The sequence below is a fragment of the Amphiura filiformis genome, chromosome 7 (assembly GCF_039555335.1).
Source record: "Amphiura filiformis chromosome 7, Afil_fr2py, whole genome shotgun sequence".
In the NCBI taxonomy this organism is placed as follows: Eukaryota; Metazoa; Echinodermata; class Ophiuroidea; order Amphilepidida; family Amphiuridae; genus Amphiura; species Amphiura filiformis.
The window spans coordinates 66,798,700-66,818,900 of NC_092634.1; the positions used below are offsets into that span (position 1 = coordinate 66,798,700).

General features: G+C 35.4%; 1 protein-coding gene across 1 annotated transcript in view; it reads right to left on the reverse strand.

The window, feature by feature from the left end:
- Window positions 1–822: 822 nt before the first annotated feature.
- Window positions 823–20,201, reverse strand: part of LOC140156438 (uncharacterized) — a 28,335-nt gene continuing 8,956 nt past the window's right edge. The window contains exons 2-6 of the mRNA XM_072179387.1: window positions 16,059–16,200; window positions 13,941–14,159; window positions 11,874–12,359; window positions 6,180–6,428; window positions 823–1,832 (exon numbers count right to left, since the gene is read on the reverse strand). Coding sequence (XP_072035488.1) covers window positions 1,518–1,832; window positions 6,180–6,428; window positions 11,874–12,359; window positions 13,941–14,159; window positions 16,059–16,200 — 1,411 coding nt within the window. The 3' untranslated portion in view covers window positions 823–1,517. The remainder of the gene's footprint in view (window positions 1,833–6,179; window positions 6,429–11,873; window positions 12,360–13,940; window positions 14,160–16,058; window positions 16,201–20,201) is intronic.

The following is a 20,201-nucleotide window of genomic DNA, read 5'->3' on the forward strand; positions in this document are numbered from 1 at the left end:
CCGGGTCACATTTTATACTGTAACATAGAATACAATTTGCCGACTTTACGGCTCATTCGTGGTGTACGGGCACATATGTACTTTCAAAAATACAATTCAGTTTACCACGGGTTCTGAGAATAAGTGGATTCGTCCGATTAAACAACACCCACTTGCATTTTTACACGCCTCATAATAAATAGTCACTGAATCCTTATTAATGGTCACACGCCAGTGATTTTACAGTTGTGGGAGGAACAGCTTCCAATTAAAGTATTTTGACAAAGACCTCGTACTTTTTAATCTAGTGACATTTTTCAAACTGTATACTTTATTTGAAACAACCTGAATAAAGAGGTCCCATTGCTTAATTGGGCTATTCCAAAAAATTTCCACCCCCTCAAAGATGACAAAGTTAAATTTAAAACAAAATGTGAGATTCCCATGAATGATTTCTCAAAATTATATGTGATTTCCAGAGCTACCCAAAACATAAATGTGGGATTTCTCAGCCATATATTTAGATTGTACCTTTGGGATTTGGGATGTAGATGCATTTACACCAAAAAGTTATCGGAAACCCAATTTTGAGATGTGCATTTGGACGGAAAATGTGATGTTCTTTTGACATTTCCTGATGGGAATTCCCAGCAATATTGAGAGCGAAAACTGAGGGAAATCCCAAAATCATCTTTGGGGGGGTGTTGAAAATTTTCTGGGATAACCCAATGGGTGTCATTACCGCCGTATTGTGCATGATTTTTCTCGAAAGGGAAAAACATTAAAAAACAACGGAATTATAGATTATTATTACCTTCCTTGACTCATTTGTTAATTTGCAGTGTTTTGGGTAATAGCCAGACCTGGTAAATGAATACCATGCACCCTGTGCATTGCACAAACCGTTTTAATCGCGAATATCCTTTTAATGTATTTTTCTCAAAATATAGGTTGCCGGATGTTGTAGGAAAGTGTCATATTATCATGAAGTCTTGGTAAGATTACACACAGAAGTGTCCAATATTGGTGATAGAGACAGACAATCGTAAAAGTTATGTAGAAATGTTTATGCTGTGGTGAGTTGAAATGATCTGTACCCAACTATATAAAAATTTTAAAAAAACTTATATCACTGATACAGGCCGCTGTACAAACATGTATTATTGTAAGACCAATCTATACAATGTCTTTGTGGAGGATGTTTGCATTTTGTCTCTTGCGACAACCAACAAACTCTTATTGAGAGACATGTATGCTTGAAGATGCAATTCTACGGTGTATATAAAATGAAGTTGTAAATCTTGTAAATCTAGGTCATAATACTAAGAAACGGTATGTCAAAATTGTCAAACAGGAGACATTGTACATTGTAATCATGAAATGAAACCTTAAAATTGTCATATCAATTGATTCAATTAACAAATTGGTCAAATCTAAAATTACATATGAAGCAACACTGCATTACAAAAACAGGTTAAATTCTATCCAGGGTGTTCCAAAATGCTTGAAAAAATTAGATGCGTTGTGTACAGATAATTTCAACACAGAAAGCTACACCCTGTAGAAGTGGTTATATAAATAGAAAGTACATTGCCCTTATTGTCATCGCTTTGTACCACGTGATCTATGTTCAAATTGACGAACTGCTTTGGGAGTGCTTCCGTCCAAGTACGTTTTAGTAGATTGCGAGGTACGGGAACAATATTTGCTATTTTGCTATTATCATGTATACTGACCACGTTCATTGTAGGTATATTGACCACGTCCATTGAAGGAAGTCCCTCAAACACAACATGATATCCGTACCGTATAAAGAACGTGGAACCTGGTAGACATTTGTTTTCCCAGAGAATCTGTGTGATAAATAAATAAAACATAAAATAATGTTTGTTATTTCAAATGTACTTCACCGCAAGGTACCAGCACACATACAACAATTTGTACCACTCACGGTTGTTTGATGGCATGTAGAACTGTGTCAATTTAAAGTAAAGTTGAACAATGATGGCGCTATTTATCGTAAATCTTGTTTGCATATTTACAAGGGGTAGACACTTGTATACTTGTATTAGAACATCAGAAAAAAATACTATCAAATGTGAAGGAAATTTTCAAAAAACATTTTATCATGATATGCAATGAATAATTCATATTATTTGGCTAATCTAAATAAAAAAATATATGTAAATAGCGCCCTCAATTTGCAGAAAAAGATGAATAATTTGATATAGATACAAAAATCTATATTAAAAATAGCTAAAAAATATGTGTGAAAATTTGTGTGATAGCTGATGGTATTGTCCAGGTCTAGAATTGAACATAAGCCTGTATAATGTTTTGTTAGAAACATTTATAAATGACCACATGACCATGTGCTGCAACTGATATACATGGACTGAGAATTATAAAAGGTTACACTCCCGACAGAAATTTTACAAGCCCAAATCTTTCACCCAAATAATGTTACAATAAAAGCGAAAAAGAAGAGGATAGATGAGTCTAGTATTAATTCACGTAGCATTTATGTACGTGTTTTTACAACTTAAAAGTTGTTAACCAATTAAATATGGGCACTGCTAGCGCTTGTGACTTTTTTTTATTAACAGTGGCGTAGCTTTGCTTATTTCATTAAGGATGGGGTGGGTGGTGTTGAAAAAAATTCTTTAAGTATACTTTTGGCGACAGAATAAGTTTATGGTACAAATGCACATTTTAGGTGCATTTTAATGCACATTTTTGTCATATTGAAGCTTAAATTGAGAAGGGGCCCTATTGTGCAAAGGTAGAACACATTCGCACGAAGAGCGCACAAATTTGCAGTTTTGCGTGCCGGTGCGGCGTGTGTGAAAGTCAAGCCCTGCAATTGACCTAATCTTTTCCCAAACTCCTGCAATATTGCGCCTTATGTTTAAATATAAGGTACGTGTAATTTAATCGCGTCAATTCACTCTTACTTCCAATTCCTATTTAAATGCCCTGGTCGAAGGATTTACCCCTGCGCCACCATGCACTCTGATAAACAGAGTCAGAACAAAAACGACCAAAACAAAGCAAAAACTAATTTGCATTACACTCTGTTTATTCTGACGACAAGAAATGTCTTTATCTACAGTCGTTTGGGCTACATGTCTCTACTTACACAAAAACAACAGAAACAGTCCAATTCCAGTCTAACATTTCTATAATTAGCAGCAATTTGTCCGCGTTGTTTGTAATTGATATTTATTGGAGACGTCTACGGGTCATACTCGGGATTTACTGTAATCTGAATTTTGACGAGAAAAGCGATTTGACGTCATCACGTTGCAACAAGCAAGCAGGCAAACGAGGCCAGGAATGAGAGAGTAATAAAGTAAATTCAAATAGTGCTCAGCGTAAACCAATGTTAAAGATCAAGACACTATAAAATCCATCAAAATTCCGAGTTTGGTATTTGTGAATCAAACATGCATTTGCTAACATATTCTGCTAATGGCAGAGGCGATAGAAATCAGATAAAGACAAAATTAGACATTTAATGCTCTACGTACTAACCCTGCGCTTCAACGGAAAAAGATCAAGTTTTGAAATAAATTCTCAAAATATCAAGAGCTATCTTTAGAACTACTGAACCAATACTAGGCTTGTTTGTACTCATTTTAATGCATTTTTCATGCTGATTCCAAAATGGTCATGAATATTTACATTTCTGAAATTTTTGAATTAAAAAAAAAAATTGAAACATGTCGTCTGCAGTCGACACCCGCGTGAAGAGAATTAAGTTGACATTGGGGTAACAAAAGTACGTCAGTTTCTTCGTTGTTATTCGCGATCGAAGACAGATGTCAATTCTTGTTCATGACGACAAGTCGACAAGCATGACGTGTACTACATGTATTGATCCACATCCACAATTATTTTTCATAGTAGCATCTCGCTATATATGTTTAATAATCTAAATCCCCATTACTTATGAGCATTTATTAGAGACATGTTTAATTTAACAACACCTTAATAGCTATGGAATCGCAAAACGTCTTCAGTATCAAGCTGTTCTTGTTGATACGTAGTGTCCTAAGTAGGTTACCTGTTGAACTGTGTGTGCTTAACTACAATATAAATCTCTCATCTTATCAGGCTCTGATTGCATAGATATTAGCTAAGTCTTTCAATTAATGCGAAATATCTACAACCATGGCCAAAATGTGTTGGGACACTTATGGAAAACGTACACTATATTATTGCCTTATTTCCGTTATTGTTAACGTGATAAAGTGGTGGTTTCTTTGGTGACAAGCCTAAACCCTTTCCTAACACCCCAACCTTCCCCCCTTCCCCACCAATCAATGTTGGGTGCCACTAGGCGCGTGTGACCAATATAGTAGGATTCAACATTGATCTGGGGGAGTGGGGGGTTTATTTACATTACCCTATCAAACCGTCCCAACACTTGTGGCCAGCATTGTAACTCGAACTTGTTCTAATTATTAACTGAAAAATTTCAACATTTTGAGTTTGATTGCTTTTTACTGAATCAAAGATATTTTGTCGCCGAACGTTTGCATACATTGTAGTGTATAGTGCGGACAACAACAACAGAACAACAACAGAACAATAACAACAGCAAGACAGCAAGAGCAAAGTGGCTTTTAAAAAGTAAAGCGCTACACATCGTCATCATCCCCATATCTTTGTGTTAAAAATTGCCGTGATAGTACAGCGAATCCTCTCGTTTTTAACAGCTACGCATCGCGATTTTGTTCGAGATAGGCCGAGCGACTCAGGCTAAGCATACCATGACTATCATATGAGATACCACAGCGTTTCTATATTCTACACATTATTACGATTTGTGCATGCTCTAGTACCCCATATGATGTTTCTATTACAAGAAAAAATCTGTTTTCAGGTAAAACCAGGGTTTTGTTTCCAGTACACTCACTCGAAAAGCAGTACACTAATTAGCGGGGCCTTGCAGCTTGCTGTGGATATCTTTTACTGCATTTTTAATGTAAAAAATTTGAAATCCAAAGTAAAAATTGAGATATATTTAATTTTGAGAATGACAATTATACTTTATAGGTATAAAGGAACGCGTTTAGCCCATTTAGTTAAGTTCCAGGTGCACGTCCAATAACACAATGCATATGTAAACTTTCTTTATCTGTGTCAATAATAGAATATTGATTTCAACGGAGTATTGAGCTGTATGGAAAAAATATTTATAATGCAGGGTGTTGACACTGTGCGCTATTACTTGAAAAGCACGACCATAGCGCTTTACATCAAAAGAATATACTGCAATCTTGATTACACAACAGAATTTTACAACACATGAGCAATAAACAATATGGATGTAAATGAGTTTGGTTCTTAAACGATGTGACTGAATGGCAAGAGGTAATGTCTCCTTCTGCAGTGAATATTGTTTTTACAAAAAAGCCGAGTGAACGCAGTTAGTTTACGGCATGCAAATCTGAAAGATTTCGGTTTGATTATAGGAGCTTGACTGTTAAGGCACTTGTACACAAACAGAACAATTTTAAACACAATTCTCTGTTTGACTATAAGCCAGCGCAAGTCAATAAATGAAAAGTGTTTTATTCCGCTTGTTTACACAGAAAATAAGACTACTTGTTTGTATGCGCCTTCAACAATGAAGTAAAATATTCTACTAAAATTGCGGAGATAGTTATTTCTTCAGCTACTGGGCAATCGTTTTTTCCACGTAAAATAACGTAAAAGGACAATTACATGAGGAATAAACCCAACTAACATTAAATAAAGTTACTAAGTCGAAAGTGTCAGAATGCATTAACCCAGATTGGGCGTATTGCGAAGATAGGAAAATAGCAAATATGTTGCATACTTCGGACAATGTTCGGGGTCCAATATTCTTTCACCCTTTCCAATGCTCCAAGATGACATTGATCGAGTCTATTCGCCGTAAAAATGACATAATTAACTACCATAGCAACAGATGAATAAAATGTTTGAATGTAAACATAGATTGAATACAATACCACTCTTTTCAAAGATACTAATCTTACAGGTGTGAGTGATCAGCATTTCTTTGACATTTGTGGTTCAATGCATAGGTATCACGTGAACGTTGTAGTACAGGGCGATATATTCAACATTTTATTCATCTTTTGCTATGGTGGTTAATCCGATTAGTTACGTCATTACTACGGCGAATTAAAGTAACAAATATCACTCACCTGGCCAATATCGTCACTTATGGTGACCTTCCAATCCAAATCACGGTCCTGAATTAACATTTGCTTTACGTACAGACATGTGTCCATGTTTTCAGTTGTTTCTGTACCTATTTCCATGCGTATTGGTATTCCTGAATAGTGTAAATTATAGATCTCTCCAAGTAGTGATAAACATGTAAATTGTGGTAAAGCTGGTATATTCCAGTCCAAACTGGTTTCTGGTGTTTGTATTCTAACAACAACGTCGGGCTGAATACGAAGAAAAGTAAAACAATTGTATTGCACAAAGTAATACATATAGGCTCAGAAACCAAGTGTCTTTTTTGCTAGTTGATCGTTGGGGTACGCTAAAAGGTGGTTTTGTTACATTTTGATGTGCAGCTTGGACTTCAAAACAGTGTCGTTTGAGTATTCCTTCACTTAGAAGATTCAATTAGGTCTTAAATTGAGGCTAATTTATTCTATATTACTCATGTTTTTATCCTGTTTTAAAATAATGTTTTAATTATTTTCTTATGACGTTTGGCATAAAATGCGCCAAGGGTGATTGAGGATTAGGAGGAGGAGGATTAGTAGGAGGGATTCGTATTGTAAATATGATCTAAAACCCCCAATAAAATTTGAATCTAGTAATAAAATGAACTCCCAGACATCTAAACCAAGTAAATAAATACAGAAGGTCATTTAAAAGACTAATACTTGCTCAGAATGATTGTAAATGTGGAAAAAAGAGGTGGAGTTAAATCCCACCTACTTTGTGATTGTTTTTGCCCGCACTCTCTCATTTTTTAACCGATTTCCATTAAAAAAAAGTGTCAAAATACTCAGGAGGATGAACTACTTCAGATGAGACGTGTAGGTAAAATGTTTGAAACATTTCATTTTTTTATTATGTAACACAAAGGTACCCCAGGTTGTGACAACAAAACTTAGAGGGTACCCTATTTCAAAGTTCGTCGTCTGTATTCCATAGTGGCGTATAGTGGGGTGCCGCGAACTTTTCGAGAAAATCGGGTTTGAAGAAATGCCAATTTAAAATCGAGTTGTGTAAATCAGACATTCATTATATTTTGTAAATGATGTGAAATTTCTGTAGTAAATTAAATAGATTTTATTGTTATATATTTTAAAATAAATACATACTATTGCTGGCAAACTGAAAATAAAAAGCACACAACTATACGTCACTATGGAAAACAAACAAAACGCAATACCCTAACCTAACGTTAACCTTACGCCACCTCGGTCGCCGTGTAATCCCTATGGCGTTACTTTTCGTCGTTTGTATTCCATAGTGGCGTATAGGTCCGATACGTGTACGCCACTATGACATACAATGTTTTTCATTTTTGCCGATATTTCTTAATTATAAAATGTGTATACAAAGTGGCGTATGGTCGATACGCCACTATGGAATACAAAAAATGTCACTTTGTAACTATACGCCGCATTTAATTAATTGATTACTAATCAATTAGCTAATTATGACTGATGAGACTTAGAAAAAGTGAAAGAGAACATCATTAAAAACATTAGTGCCAATTTTCAAAAAAATGACCAAAAATCACTATACGCCACTATGGAATACAGCCGACGAGTTGCCCAGTAAATTAGTGCCTGTCCAGTCAAGTTCAAAGTTTAAAGGTCAACCCAGATAAAAGTTTCAAGACCAGGTCAGTTAAATTTGGATCGACAAGGCCAGTTAAATTAACAATGTATACGCTCTTTTTAATGAGTTTAGTCAATTTGTTTCAAACCTGACTTTTTGTCATATTTGTAATGTTTACACATTTCCCAAATTACACATAATTGGATTCATCTCAATTCATGGTGTTAGTATGACAACTGAGCAAGTGTGAATGAAAATCATAATTATGACTTTAAATCCCCTATAGAATTCCACATTTTTAAATGTGGAATTCTATAGGGATTTAAAGTCCGCTTAAAAGCGGATAAGAAAATGAATTTTCTTTCATTTTGCCTTATTAGTTTGGCTTAAAATGTCATAATATTTAGCAAAAAATAACAAATTAAAATTTGACCGAAATCGTATTTAAAAATGTTTCAAGGTCAAAGCAGTTGAATCAAAGAAATGCCCTAAGCTTACTGAAACTATTAAAAAAAATAGAATAAAAGAATTTAAAACTGTCAACTACTTTGACCTTGGTAGTTTTAACTAGCCTTGTACTGACTTTACTCGGGGACCGTGTATGCTTTACTTGACCTGGGTTGACCTTGAAACGTTGTAACTGGGCAAAATAGGACGATCTCTCTTTTTCAACATCTTAAAGATCTTAGAATAAAAGCTACGATAAATGGCTGTAACTAGCATTTAGCCAATGATGACTTAAAAGAGCTCGGCTAGTAGGTTATATTATATATATAAATTAGTATTATCTTATAAAAACAACATTATTATCGGGATAGTATTGGATGCGAACACATGCAATACCAGGGGATGACACTAAATGCACGGTTTTTATATTAGCAACGTAAACCTATGACGAATTTTGTTGGCTTGTTGGCTTGTTGGCAAAGTGAGGTAAGTATGGGTCGGTTATGAATAATTCACATCAACTCTTACTCGGCCCATTTGATTGAGGACACCACAATAAGATGTTGTAAGTTTAGTGAATCGAACTTGCTGAAGAGAGTAAAAACGCCCTCTAGCACAGTCAGACCGGGTGGAAGTGGGTCAACTACTATTATCTCATCAGGCCATAGTGCACTTACGTCCACGGCGAATTCACCGTGACCTTTCCAGCCATAAACCCGCTTATTGAAGATTAAACCGATATATGCAGTACTAAACCATTATATAGTAATCTATTGTCCAATGCAAATTTATTACCACCTGATAATATTGATCCAATGAGCGACCGAATTGTCCGCTACGGACGACTAATCCAATCGATAATGACTCTATTGACATGTGCAGCGGAGCTCCACTGACCAAGTTTTGGGATATTTTTCACTGGTTTGCAGCTGTTTGCTGTCATTTACTCATCAAGGCAGACCACCGTTATTATAAGGACTATGCCAATTATTTAAAGTTTGACATGTAGAGAATAAGCCATAATTGATTGACAGAAAGTACTAAATTTGTACCTATGACGGTTTTATGACACCAATCTTCAAAATACGATCAAAAAATGGCTGCCCGGTGAAGTAAAATGTGCATTGGAATAACACGGCGAGTTTGGATAGATGGTAGGATTTCTTTTAATAAAATGTATGTTCCCCGTTATTAAAGCTTGTACCGGGTTGAAGATTCAGATATTTGCAAAAGAATAAGTAATTGAAACATAGAGAAAGTACTAAAATCATAGCTTTTATACTTTTTGATATATGATACTAACTAATTCGTCCCCAATAGCTACAACACAGCTCTACCAGTAGGGTTCAATTGCCTATTGTGAGTGCCCCTGTGTTGTGTGCATACATGTAGTTAACAATAACTGCATGATGCAGTAATGATTTGTTTTTCCAAAAAAAGTCTTCTAATCTGATATGTCTTTTTGCTATAGTAATGTTGAAATTAGGACTTACTGTCAAACATACAAATGAAATGCATGACAGGTATAAGTTATGAATACAATATGAAAAGTAAAAAATTTCAATTGATCGTCGGCTTTTCATCCCAGCTACATACACTTTAAGTGCATATAATTAGATTTATTAAGTTTACTTCGTGGACTGTTAAATATCAAAAATATAAATTTTTAATCATTTGCCATAAAATGTGTACGAGTATCTCGAATTTCCAAAAATCAAAACATTTGATATCAGAAGGACATTCTTCGTATTCATAATGCAATTCCATATGTCTGATGTGGTCTCACGCCCAACATGCAATTAATACTACCCAAACGCCCTTAACTCTACATGACATTGCTTTCATTCAAAACACAGTGTCTCGTGGTACACTGTTTAATAGTTTGGATTGGGCATAGATAACCTAAAGTTGGATTTTTGTAGTTATGATGGATATAAGATATGTGTGAGAGACTTTATTTGAATATAAAAAGGATCCGAAAGAACTCAAACATTAAGTGTGAATCAGGTTAAAGGGGCATTTCGTGATCCACAGCCTCATCCCCCCACTTTTCCCACAAAAAGTTGAGATTTTTACACCACTGGATACCTCTGGCTACATAATGTTTATGTACCAAATATTTCTTGCAAATTAATTCGTTTAGCAAAAATATCGCAAAGAACGAAATTACAACACATTGTCTATGGAGCAGTGTAATACACATAATCATGCATAACTCGCAAACGCAAAATCGGAATCAACTGAAATTTTGGAAATAAGCTTTTTCGTGGATATCTACTGAAAAATGTCATAAAAAGAGGATGCTAGGATCACGAAATCCTCCTTTAAGGTCAGCATTGGGATCTTGCGTACTGTGTACTCTCATTCAGACTACAGGCGCCACGTCGACAAAATTTGAAAGAGGGTGCCGCAGTAAATAATACTCATAAAATAAACCTGATTCACTTCATTTTTATCTCCCATTGAGTTTCAACAATTTAAATAAAGATTGTTTCTTTGCCTTATAAATTGTACTTGTTTTGACCCACCCTGTACAAAGTGTACCGTTAAATCCGATTAGGTAATAGGGGTAGACGATTCTGATAAATGAATTGGAGAAAATAATAAGTCAGCTCAAATTTCGTTATCTAACAAAGTGATAAGATGTTAATATTGACATTGTATAAAATTTACCATGGAGGAGGTACATAAACTAATGTTTTATGTCAAAGTATCAATTTACACAAGATTACGTTCGGTGACATTACTTAATGTCATACAGTAGCAGAAGAAATGCCTTAGAAATGCCTTAGTATTCTAGGATAATCAGGGATGATGTGGTTAAAGGACAGTGGTTTATTATTACAACACAAATGTCGAATAGAGTCGACAATTGTCAAATTCTTTATAATATTGTTTAAAACAATTATTACCATTCATTACCATTATTTGGATTCATCATAGAAATGTATTAAAATGAGTCCAAACAAGCTTAAGTCAGTGGTTCCTGAGGAGAGATTTTTGTATATGTTGAAGCAAGTAGCCATGGACAAAGTTTTAACCCTGTCCAACATGTGTTGACAACAGACGACAAATTTATATAAGAAAAATGCATTCATTTGCAGAGGAGGACGCCTCAGTATTTTTTTAAAATTCTGTTTTTTACACGATTCTAATGTAGGTTATTAAACTATCAAAAATCAAGACTCTCGGTGCTGTAGTTTAGAATAAAACGCAGGAACCATCGTTTAATTATTACGATGGATATAATTAGTCGAACATATACTCGATGTTCATAACACAGTACGAACATGACGTGCGGGATATTCAACACACATTAAAGGACCGTGTCGTAGCCTGACCGATGGAGTGACATGCATTGACGACATCGGCGCTGGTAGTATATTCCAATTTTATTCGCTTTACCGCCTTTGTTCAGGTCAAAATTTAAAGGGGACATATCTGACAGTAAAAGCTAACATTTTATGGAAAAGAAAAACTAACTTATTTTTTATAGAAATGTTACAACTGGCTTTAAATGAGTACAAACAAGCTCAGCATTTATTGGTTTAGTAGTAGCTTGCGATAGCTCTTGGTATTTTGAGAAAATATCTCAAAACGTTTGCATTAACTGAATTATATTAAATGAATTAACTTACCGGTGGCTGAAAGTAATTAGGTGGGAATCCTGTAGCCTGCTCTGGCGTGTCGGGATAGATATTGCTACTGGAAGATTTAGTTGGAATGTTTTGCATTTCACTATAAGATGTCGGCGTGTTGCCGTACAGAGAATTAACACTACTATCCGGTGCCTCGTATCCTTCACTAGGCCACGTCGGATATGTATGCAATAAATGAGTTGTAGGACGATTGAAAGTTTCTTCTGGTGACCAAGGTGGTAAGTTTCCTTGTGATGGAGGCAGTTCTGCAGGTGGTGGCGGAGGAAACCCTGTTGGACTCACGGGTGGTGGCGGCGGATAATAAATAGGCATAAATGGATTCAATGGATTCATATTTAATGAAGGCTGTGTCACCATGTTAGTTTTTTTCAAATAAGTCTGCTTTTTTGGGTTCTGCCTGCTGCTTCTGCTTCTGCTTCCAGAAAATCTCAAATTCTTAACTCTGTGTTCATCGATGAATCGGAGCTGGAAAATGATAATAACAGGGGTTCTAATTTCAATTCAATGACGCATTTAACACACATTACAAATATCATGCCAAAGGGTCATTCCTGCGTGTCTATTTTAATTCATATTTAGCTTCTAACATTTGTTTGTTGACGGAAAATCAATTATATTTAATATCAAATATCTGGTGAAAACATATTATTGATTTTACATCATCAAACATTCGCTAGAAGTTAAACATGACTGGATGGGAATAGGTTAAACAGTGAAAACATGTTGTCCCGCATATTCTACGTCAAACAAAAATGATAAGTTACAGCGGGCTTTAGTCTCAATTAATTAATTAGGTGCTGGAATGAATCATAACTTAATTTAAATGAACAAATTCCTGAGTTACTTTTTTACCTTTGCATTCTCTTGGCCAAATGAAAAACATTAATTTTTAATTTCTTCAAATATGTCAGATAAACCAGTTATATGGCATAATTAAATTTTTGTATCAAATACATATACTCTAACCAACTGCCCCACGCTTTACCTATCGATATCAAATTATTTAAAAGAATAAAACAAATGGGTTTGGTTTGTTCGAATCTTTTACATTACGTTTCACTACCTGAACCAGTAATTAACCAGTATATGACACACATGGGTCAATGAGTTGCATAAAATGACCTTGTGTGGTATTGAATTCCCAGGAAGTGAGTTTTGCCTAAGGCAATTTGTGGTTAAATGTTGATCCCTCACTATAAGAGTTATTACCATCGATTTGGTTGAAAAAGGAGGTGAGACATGATCAATTCTGTTCTGTTCGGAATAATGAATCAGTCATCCTTTATACCATTCATTACATTTACTACACATCGTCGGCTGTATTCCATAGTGGCGTATAGTGATTTTTGGTCATTTTTTTGAAAATTGGCACATATGTTTTTAATGATGTTCTCTTTCATTTTTCTAAGTCTCATCAGTCATAATTAGCTAATTAATTAGTAATTAATTAATTAAATGTGGCGTATAGTTACAAAGTGACATTTTTTGTATTCCATAGTGGCGTATCGACCATACGCCACTTTTTATACACATTTTATAATTATGAAATATCGGCAAAAATGAAAAACATCGTATGTCATAGTGGCGTACACGTATCGGACCTATACGCCACTATGGAATACGAACGACGAAAAGTAACGCCATAGGGATTACACGGCGACCGAGGTGGCGTACGGTTAACGTTAGGTTAGGGTATTGCGTTTTGTTTGTTTTCCATAGTGACGTATAGTTTTATTTTCAGTTTGCCAGTAATAGTATGTATTTATTTCTTTTGAAAAATATATAACAATAAAATGTATTTAGTTTACTACAGAAATTTCACATCATTTACAAAATATAATGAATGTCTGATTTACACAACTCGATTTTAAATTGGCATTTCTTCAAACCCGATTTTCTCGAAAAGTTGTTTATTCGCGGCGCCCCACTATACGCCACTATGGAATACGGACGACGATGTGTATGTATCGTTGATTGCAAGGAAAATATGTCAGGAGGGTACTGATTTACAACATGAACATTTAGATTGCCAAAACTATAACTTACGGGCCAACTGTGCGGGTCCCGATGGTTCAGTCTGAGCCCTGGGTCGATTGCTGTGTGCGCTTGGTGGTGTGTCGTTGTTTCCATCCATACTTTTCCTTTGAACTGATTGATCAAGTGCCGATGAAGGAATCCCATTTTATGTGCGGCATTTCCTGATCTCTGTAATTGATACTTTGTACATCCTCTACAGCGGTTGCAAATCGGTTCATCTTGTGGTGGCTGCAATATTAGATTAGGGTTGATTACATTACATTACATTACATTACATTACATTGCATTACATTACATTACATTACATTACATTACATAACATTAGTTACAGTCAAGTTAGCTCAGTCGTTAAGGCGTTCGACTATAGTGCGAGAGGTTGCGGGTTCAAACCCTGACGGTGCCTAGTTTGCTCTCGTGGAAAATTGTGTTATCTTGAAATTCCCCTGGACAAGGAACTTACTGCTAATTGTCTCGTTGTAACCCGTACGAAACTCGGGGAGCTGATCCTGGTTGCGATGGTTATTTGTGGAATATCTAGGGTGTGCGCTCTTGAAGCAGCAAAGTCCCTGATTTGTTGTTAAATGGTTTATGTAATGATGTGGGGCCGTAGTGGTCAGCGACAACCTGTAAAGTGTGCTGAGGCTTGTGGATCAACGTCTAGGCGTTGTGCCTGTGCGTAGCGCACTATATATCACTGCGCTTTTTTTCTATTTTTTTTACATTACATTAGATGAGATCAGATGATCATGAGATTAGATTAGATTAGATATGATTAGATTAGAACAGATCAGATCTGATCACTTAGAATAGATTAGATTATTAAAATCGAATTAAATTAGATCAGATTAGAATAGATTAGATTAAATTAGAGTCCAATGATATATTAGAGTCAAAAGAAGATAAAAATTTCACAAAGATAATGTGACCTCATGACATGCATGAAGTCAGGTAATGAAAAAATAACCCTTTTATGATGACTGAATTCTTCAATGATCCGCACAAGTTTTGCTAATGTCAAATTGTAATTTGTTCAAGCGATTTGCAAATACATTTTAAGGCTCCTTAAGGGGGTACTACACCCCTGGCCAATTTTGTGCCTATTTTTGCATTTTTCTAAAAAATTATAGCACATTGGTGACAAGTAAGATATGTATATTATAGGGGCAAGGACTACAACTACTGTACTGAAAATTCGGCAACTCAAAGCAAGTAGTTATTGATTTATTGATCAAATATTTTTTCCCTCATTTTTGACTGTAACTCCACAACTGTTGTCTGTGCTGAAATAAAATTACCAGTGCAGTAGTTGTAGTCCTTGCCCCTATAATATACATATCTTTTTTGTCCCCAATGCGCTATAATTTTTGAGAAAAATGCAAAAATAGGCACAAAATTGGGCAGGGGTGTAGTACCCCCTTAAATAATATGTACTGAACGCTAAATATTCCTTAAACAAATCAGTTTTATTTTACCAACATTATTTACCAACGTATTAATTCATAAAACCTGTTACGAACTTTCAACATTTAATAACTAAAAGGTCACTTTCAGGAAAGCTGGACTAAACAAAGCCATATTTGACATGATCTGATCCACGGGGGCCAAAGGCGGCAAATTTGAAACTGAGATAAAGGCAAATATATGGAGTAAAAAACAATAAAATACATAAGAAAATACACATCACAAAACCTCATAACTTGATAACCAAATATGCTAGACCGTTGCTGTTTTCAGTATATGATAGCCTACAAGATAATAATTATAGTAACTCAATTTTCAAAAATGCCTCCTTTGGCCCCCGTGGAGCAGATCATGTCACATATAATGTGTCTGATTCTGGTTGTCATTTTTGGAGCGGAAAAGATTTCTTTTTGAACTAAAGCTGTCAAGAATTGATAAAAAATTTAAGGGACATGTTCCGACTGAGCAACTTGGGCAATTCCAACTGAAATCCATTCACCCCTATGGAAGACATGGCCTTAATCTTCCACTCAGGGGTGTGTATTTCAAATAGGGCTACCTGAATGGGTGATCCATGTGAAATCTGGACTCCCTGTTGGGTGTATGGACTTCAATTGGAATAGCTAAATGAACGGTATGTGACCTTGATCAATAAAAATCTTTTACCCGTAAGTTGTTAGACTGTGTAGTTTTGGTCGACGGAGTAGAATGGAATTGAAGGCTGCTTGCGTTGTGGATACTAGCAGAAGTAGATTTATCAGGCATAGTTGCAGGGGCATTATCAGACGAAACACATAAAAAACGCCTCCTGGAAGACAAAAATTAAACCATTATCAGGCATAGCTGCAGGGACATTATCAGACGAAATACATAAAAAAATGCCTCCTGGAAGACAAAATTAACCATTATCAGGCTTAGTTGCAGGAGGATTATCAGACGAAACACATCCGCTTCCTGAAAGAAAGAAAAATAAAATAAATAACAAATCCCAAATGGAATATGAAAAAAAAAAAAATTTCGACACCCTACTTGTTCGACACGGACTACTCTATCCCCAAACCCTAATGCTGGTTTCATAATTTCCTGCCGCTTGCCGCTTTGCCGCTCTGAAGACGATATTACTTCACTGCCCAGTCGCACCAGAAACGCTAGCGGTGACCAGCGGCAATATATCGATCACTCCATCGCTTTGCCGCAGCCGAATCACCGCTGGGAGTTGAATTCAAATCAACTCGGAGCGGTACCGCTCTGACGTATGAGAATAAAATACGATTTTGGAGCGGTACTGAGCGGCAAGAGTGGCTTTCAGAGTCATGCCGCTGCTGCTCAGCGGTGTGCCGCTCCGCTTGCAGGCATGTGCAAGCGGCATCATGAAGCGTCACGCCGCTCAACGACAAGCGGAAAAAGTATGAAACCAGCATAACACCAATCCATCAAAACACATGCACATTTCTTTCACTACGTTTGAATGGCGAGCAATTAATTAAAGCTAGGACTAAAACTCCTATGGGTGGTCTTTGTACATACATAAAGTGTGTGACTTTAATTCGCTGTTGAAGTAGTGTAACAGGATTAATTACCATAGCAATATGTGAAAACAATTTTTAATGTATTGCGCAGCACTAGGTTGCACTCATCACCTGTCATGTCTCTGTACGTAAGCAATCATAGATACAGCTCTGCGAGTGGATATTTATGCAATAAATGAGTTGTAGGACCATTGAAAGTTTCTTCTGGTGACCAAGGTGGTAAGTTTCCTTGTGATGGAGGCAGTTCTGCAGGTGGTGGCGGAGGAAACCCTGTTGGACGCACGGGTGGTGGTGGAGGATAATATTATAAATAGATGTAAATGGATTCATGTTTAATGAAGGCTGTGTCACCATGGTATTTTTTTTTTCAAATAAGTCTGCTTTTTGGGTTCTATTTGCTGCTTCTGCTCCGAACTCCGCATAATGTGAAATGTCCATATAATTATGATCCAGGTCTTCTATTTGCCTGTTTTTTAATTGATAATCAATAATCCGATACAGAGTGACAGTGTGCAGGATAATACATTCAAATATTGTTTTTACCTATCGTTATGGTAATTAATACTACATCACTATAATTTTTGTATCGATATAATTATAGTTATTATACTATAGTAGCCTAAAATGTAGAAGAAGATTCTTCATAGTCATTTTTTTTAAATTGATGACATTTTTTCAATATAACTAGCTTTCCATATTGCTCTCCATTTTTCAATACACTTTCTAACAACGCTTTTCATTTTATAAGCTAATGTCAAGAATATAATCAAATGACCTTTTGATATGTTCAAATGATCAAAATAGTATACTACGATTTATAAACTATATTAAAATTCTCTTTTTTGTAATTTGTTATAGATAAAACACAACTTAGTTTTAGCATTTAATACAACTAATACACACAGTTTTATAGTTTTAATACAATGGAGCATTAAAAGGTTTCATTAACCTTCGAAACAGGAACGTGCCTAATAAATTTGTGAATATTCTCAGTCATCCAGGTAGATAAACATAATAAAACGTGCCTAATATTACGTAATTATGCAAATTTAGGGTCAAAGGGAGATCCCTTATTATTTGCATATGTGATATTAAGCACGCTTTCGAGTTATGATTATTACATACAAATTGAAGGATTATGAACCATTTTGCGCTCGTTTTTATTAAAAGAATAATAAGGTCATTAAGAGTTCAAAAGGTTCATTAACCTTACAGATTCATGTCATAATCGTAACGGGAACGTGCTAATATTGAATATGCAAATTTAGGGTCAAAGGGCAATCTCTATTCATTTACATGTGTGATATTAGGCATGTTCTCGTATTAGATTGTTACATGAAATTTTAAGGATCATGAACCATTTTTGCGCTAAAAAGGACACTAAGTTGTGTTTTTATCTATAACATATGTGGCCGTACACTACGAATGAGCCGTAAAGTAGGCTATTAATTGTATTCTGAGTTATAGTGTAAAATGTGTGTGAAGGTCGTATTCATAGATTAGATGCGATATGTATCTCATTTGAACCAATCAATAATCATATTGCTGAAGAGGATAATAAGCTTCTACATATTTCTATAGAATCCTTAAATAGCTCTAGTGTTTGTTTGCTTTGGCTAAATCCTGTTCAAGTGGTGGGTTACAATTAACAATGAGAGGACATTCCCGAACCTGGTTGACTTGAGGATGATTTGAAATGACCGCCAATTATGACTGTTTGATATTTATTACCAGCTATGTGAAAAAAGAGACACATGTAGAACCGAAAAAGGTACCATTTTGTTGAAGGAGCAGAGTTCAACAAACCACAAGCCCGCTTCTGGATATCGTTTGAAATCAAATGATATACCATTTTAAAGCTTATGATATATATTTTCTAAACAAGCAAGAAATAAAACAACTTTACGGCTGATTCGTGGTGTACGGGCACATATTATCAAAACAAGAATTTACATATTTTTGTAAATTGTAGTCCTCACCCGTTGCTTATACAAATTAATTTAATGTACGTAAATAACAAGGTGATTTAGATAATCATTTTAGACAAATATTGAAAGTATATTTATTTATATGGTAAGCCGGTGTTGACATTTGGTATATAATATAAATATAATATATTAAAATAAAGGAGATTACAAATTTATTGTTTATTTTGTTCAACAAGTGCTCGGGAAAAATGCACATTTCTGAGGCATATGGGGACGTGTCGTTCTTATACATTGCTCTATCATTTAAAGCAAAACAATCTTTAAAAAAGCGAAAAGCAACATTACTTTTTTTGCGCACGAAATTTCGTACTATTATAAAATATGCAACAAAATATTGACCTCTTTTAACTAAAACCCTCAGATATTTTTGGCAAAATTACCCTTCGAAATGCTTGAGCCAAACATCCCCTGTAGTAAATCACAGCACGAGAAAATGTATAAGGAAACCAGATTGCCGGATCTTATCAATTATTTCCCGCTGAATGGTTAGTTATTTGTGTTTCTAGTGCGGCTAGCACTTACGCCGTGCTTAAACGGAAATGCCTCTTATCAGAAGATGTTGAAGCGCTTGAGACGACTGCCACATATCATCTCATCAACATGTTCCGTGAAAGCAGTAAAAACTCAAGTAAGAACTATCATTATTTTACATAAGAAGGCAGTCCAAGTACAACACAAAACTTTTTAAGATGGTCAAATAAAACCCGAGTTTTTGGCATTCTGACCAGAACATGTTGTGATTCTTATTTCATTAAAATGATACTAAGAATAACAAGTAACATGATTAAAAAACGTACTTGTTCTTCATTTTTCCTACCCCGCGCCTCTCGACCAAACAGAAACGCGGAAATTACGTAATTAAGAGCGAACATATTATTTTTAAAACTGAACGAATTCTATCACATGATATCCAACATCTAATGTCTCATTTCGAATAAAATTTCGCTTGTTACATAAATATGTGAATTACAGCACCACCACCACCACCACCACCAAAACCACCACCACCAAAACCACCACACCACCACTATATTAATACACGTTGTTACATCATGCAAAGGAGCAAGAAATGTAGTATTTCCACTTAAAGCCATATTATTACATTTCTGTAAAAATAGATTTTCCATAAAATGTTAGTTTTTACTGTCAGTTATGTCCCCGTTTAATTTTGAGCCGAACAAGTGAGGTAAAGCAAAGAAAATTGGAATTTACTACTAGCGCCAATACAAGTTACTCCGTCGGTTGTAATACGGCACGACCCTGGGGTGTGTGTGTGTGTGGGGGGGGGGTGT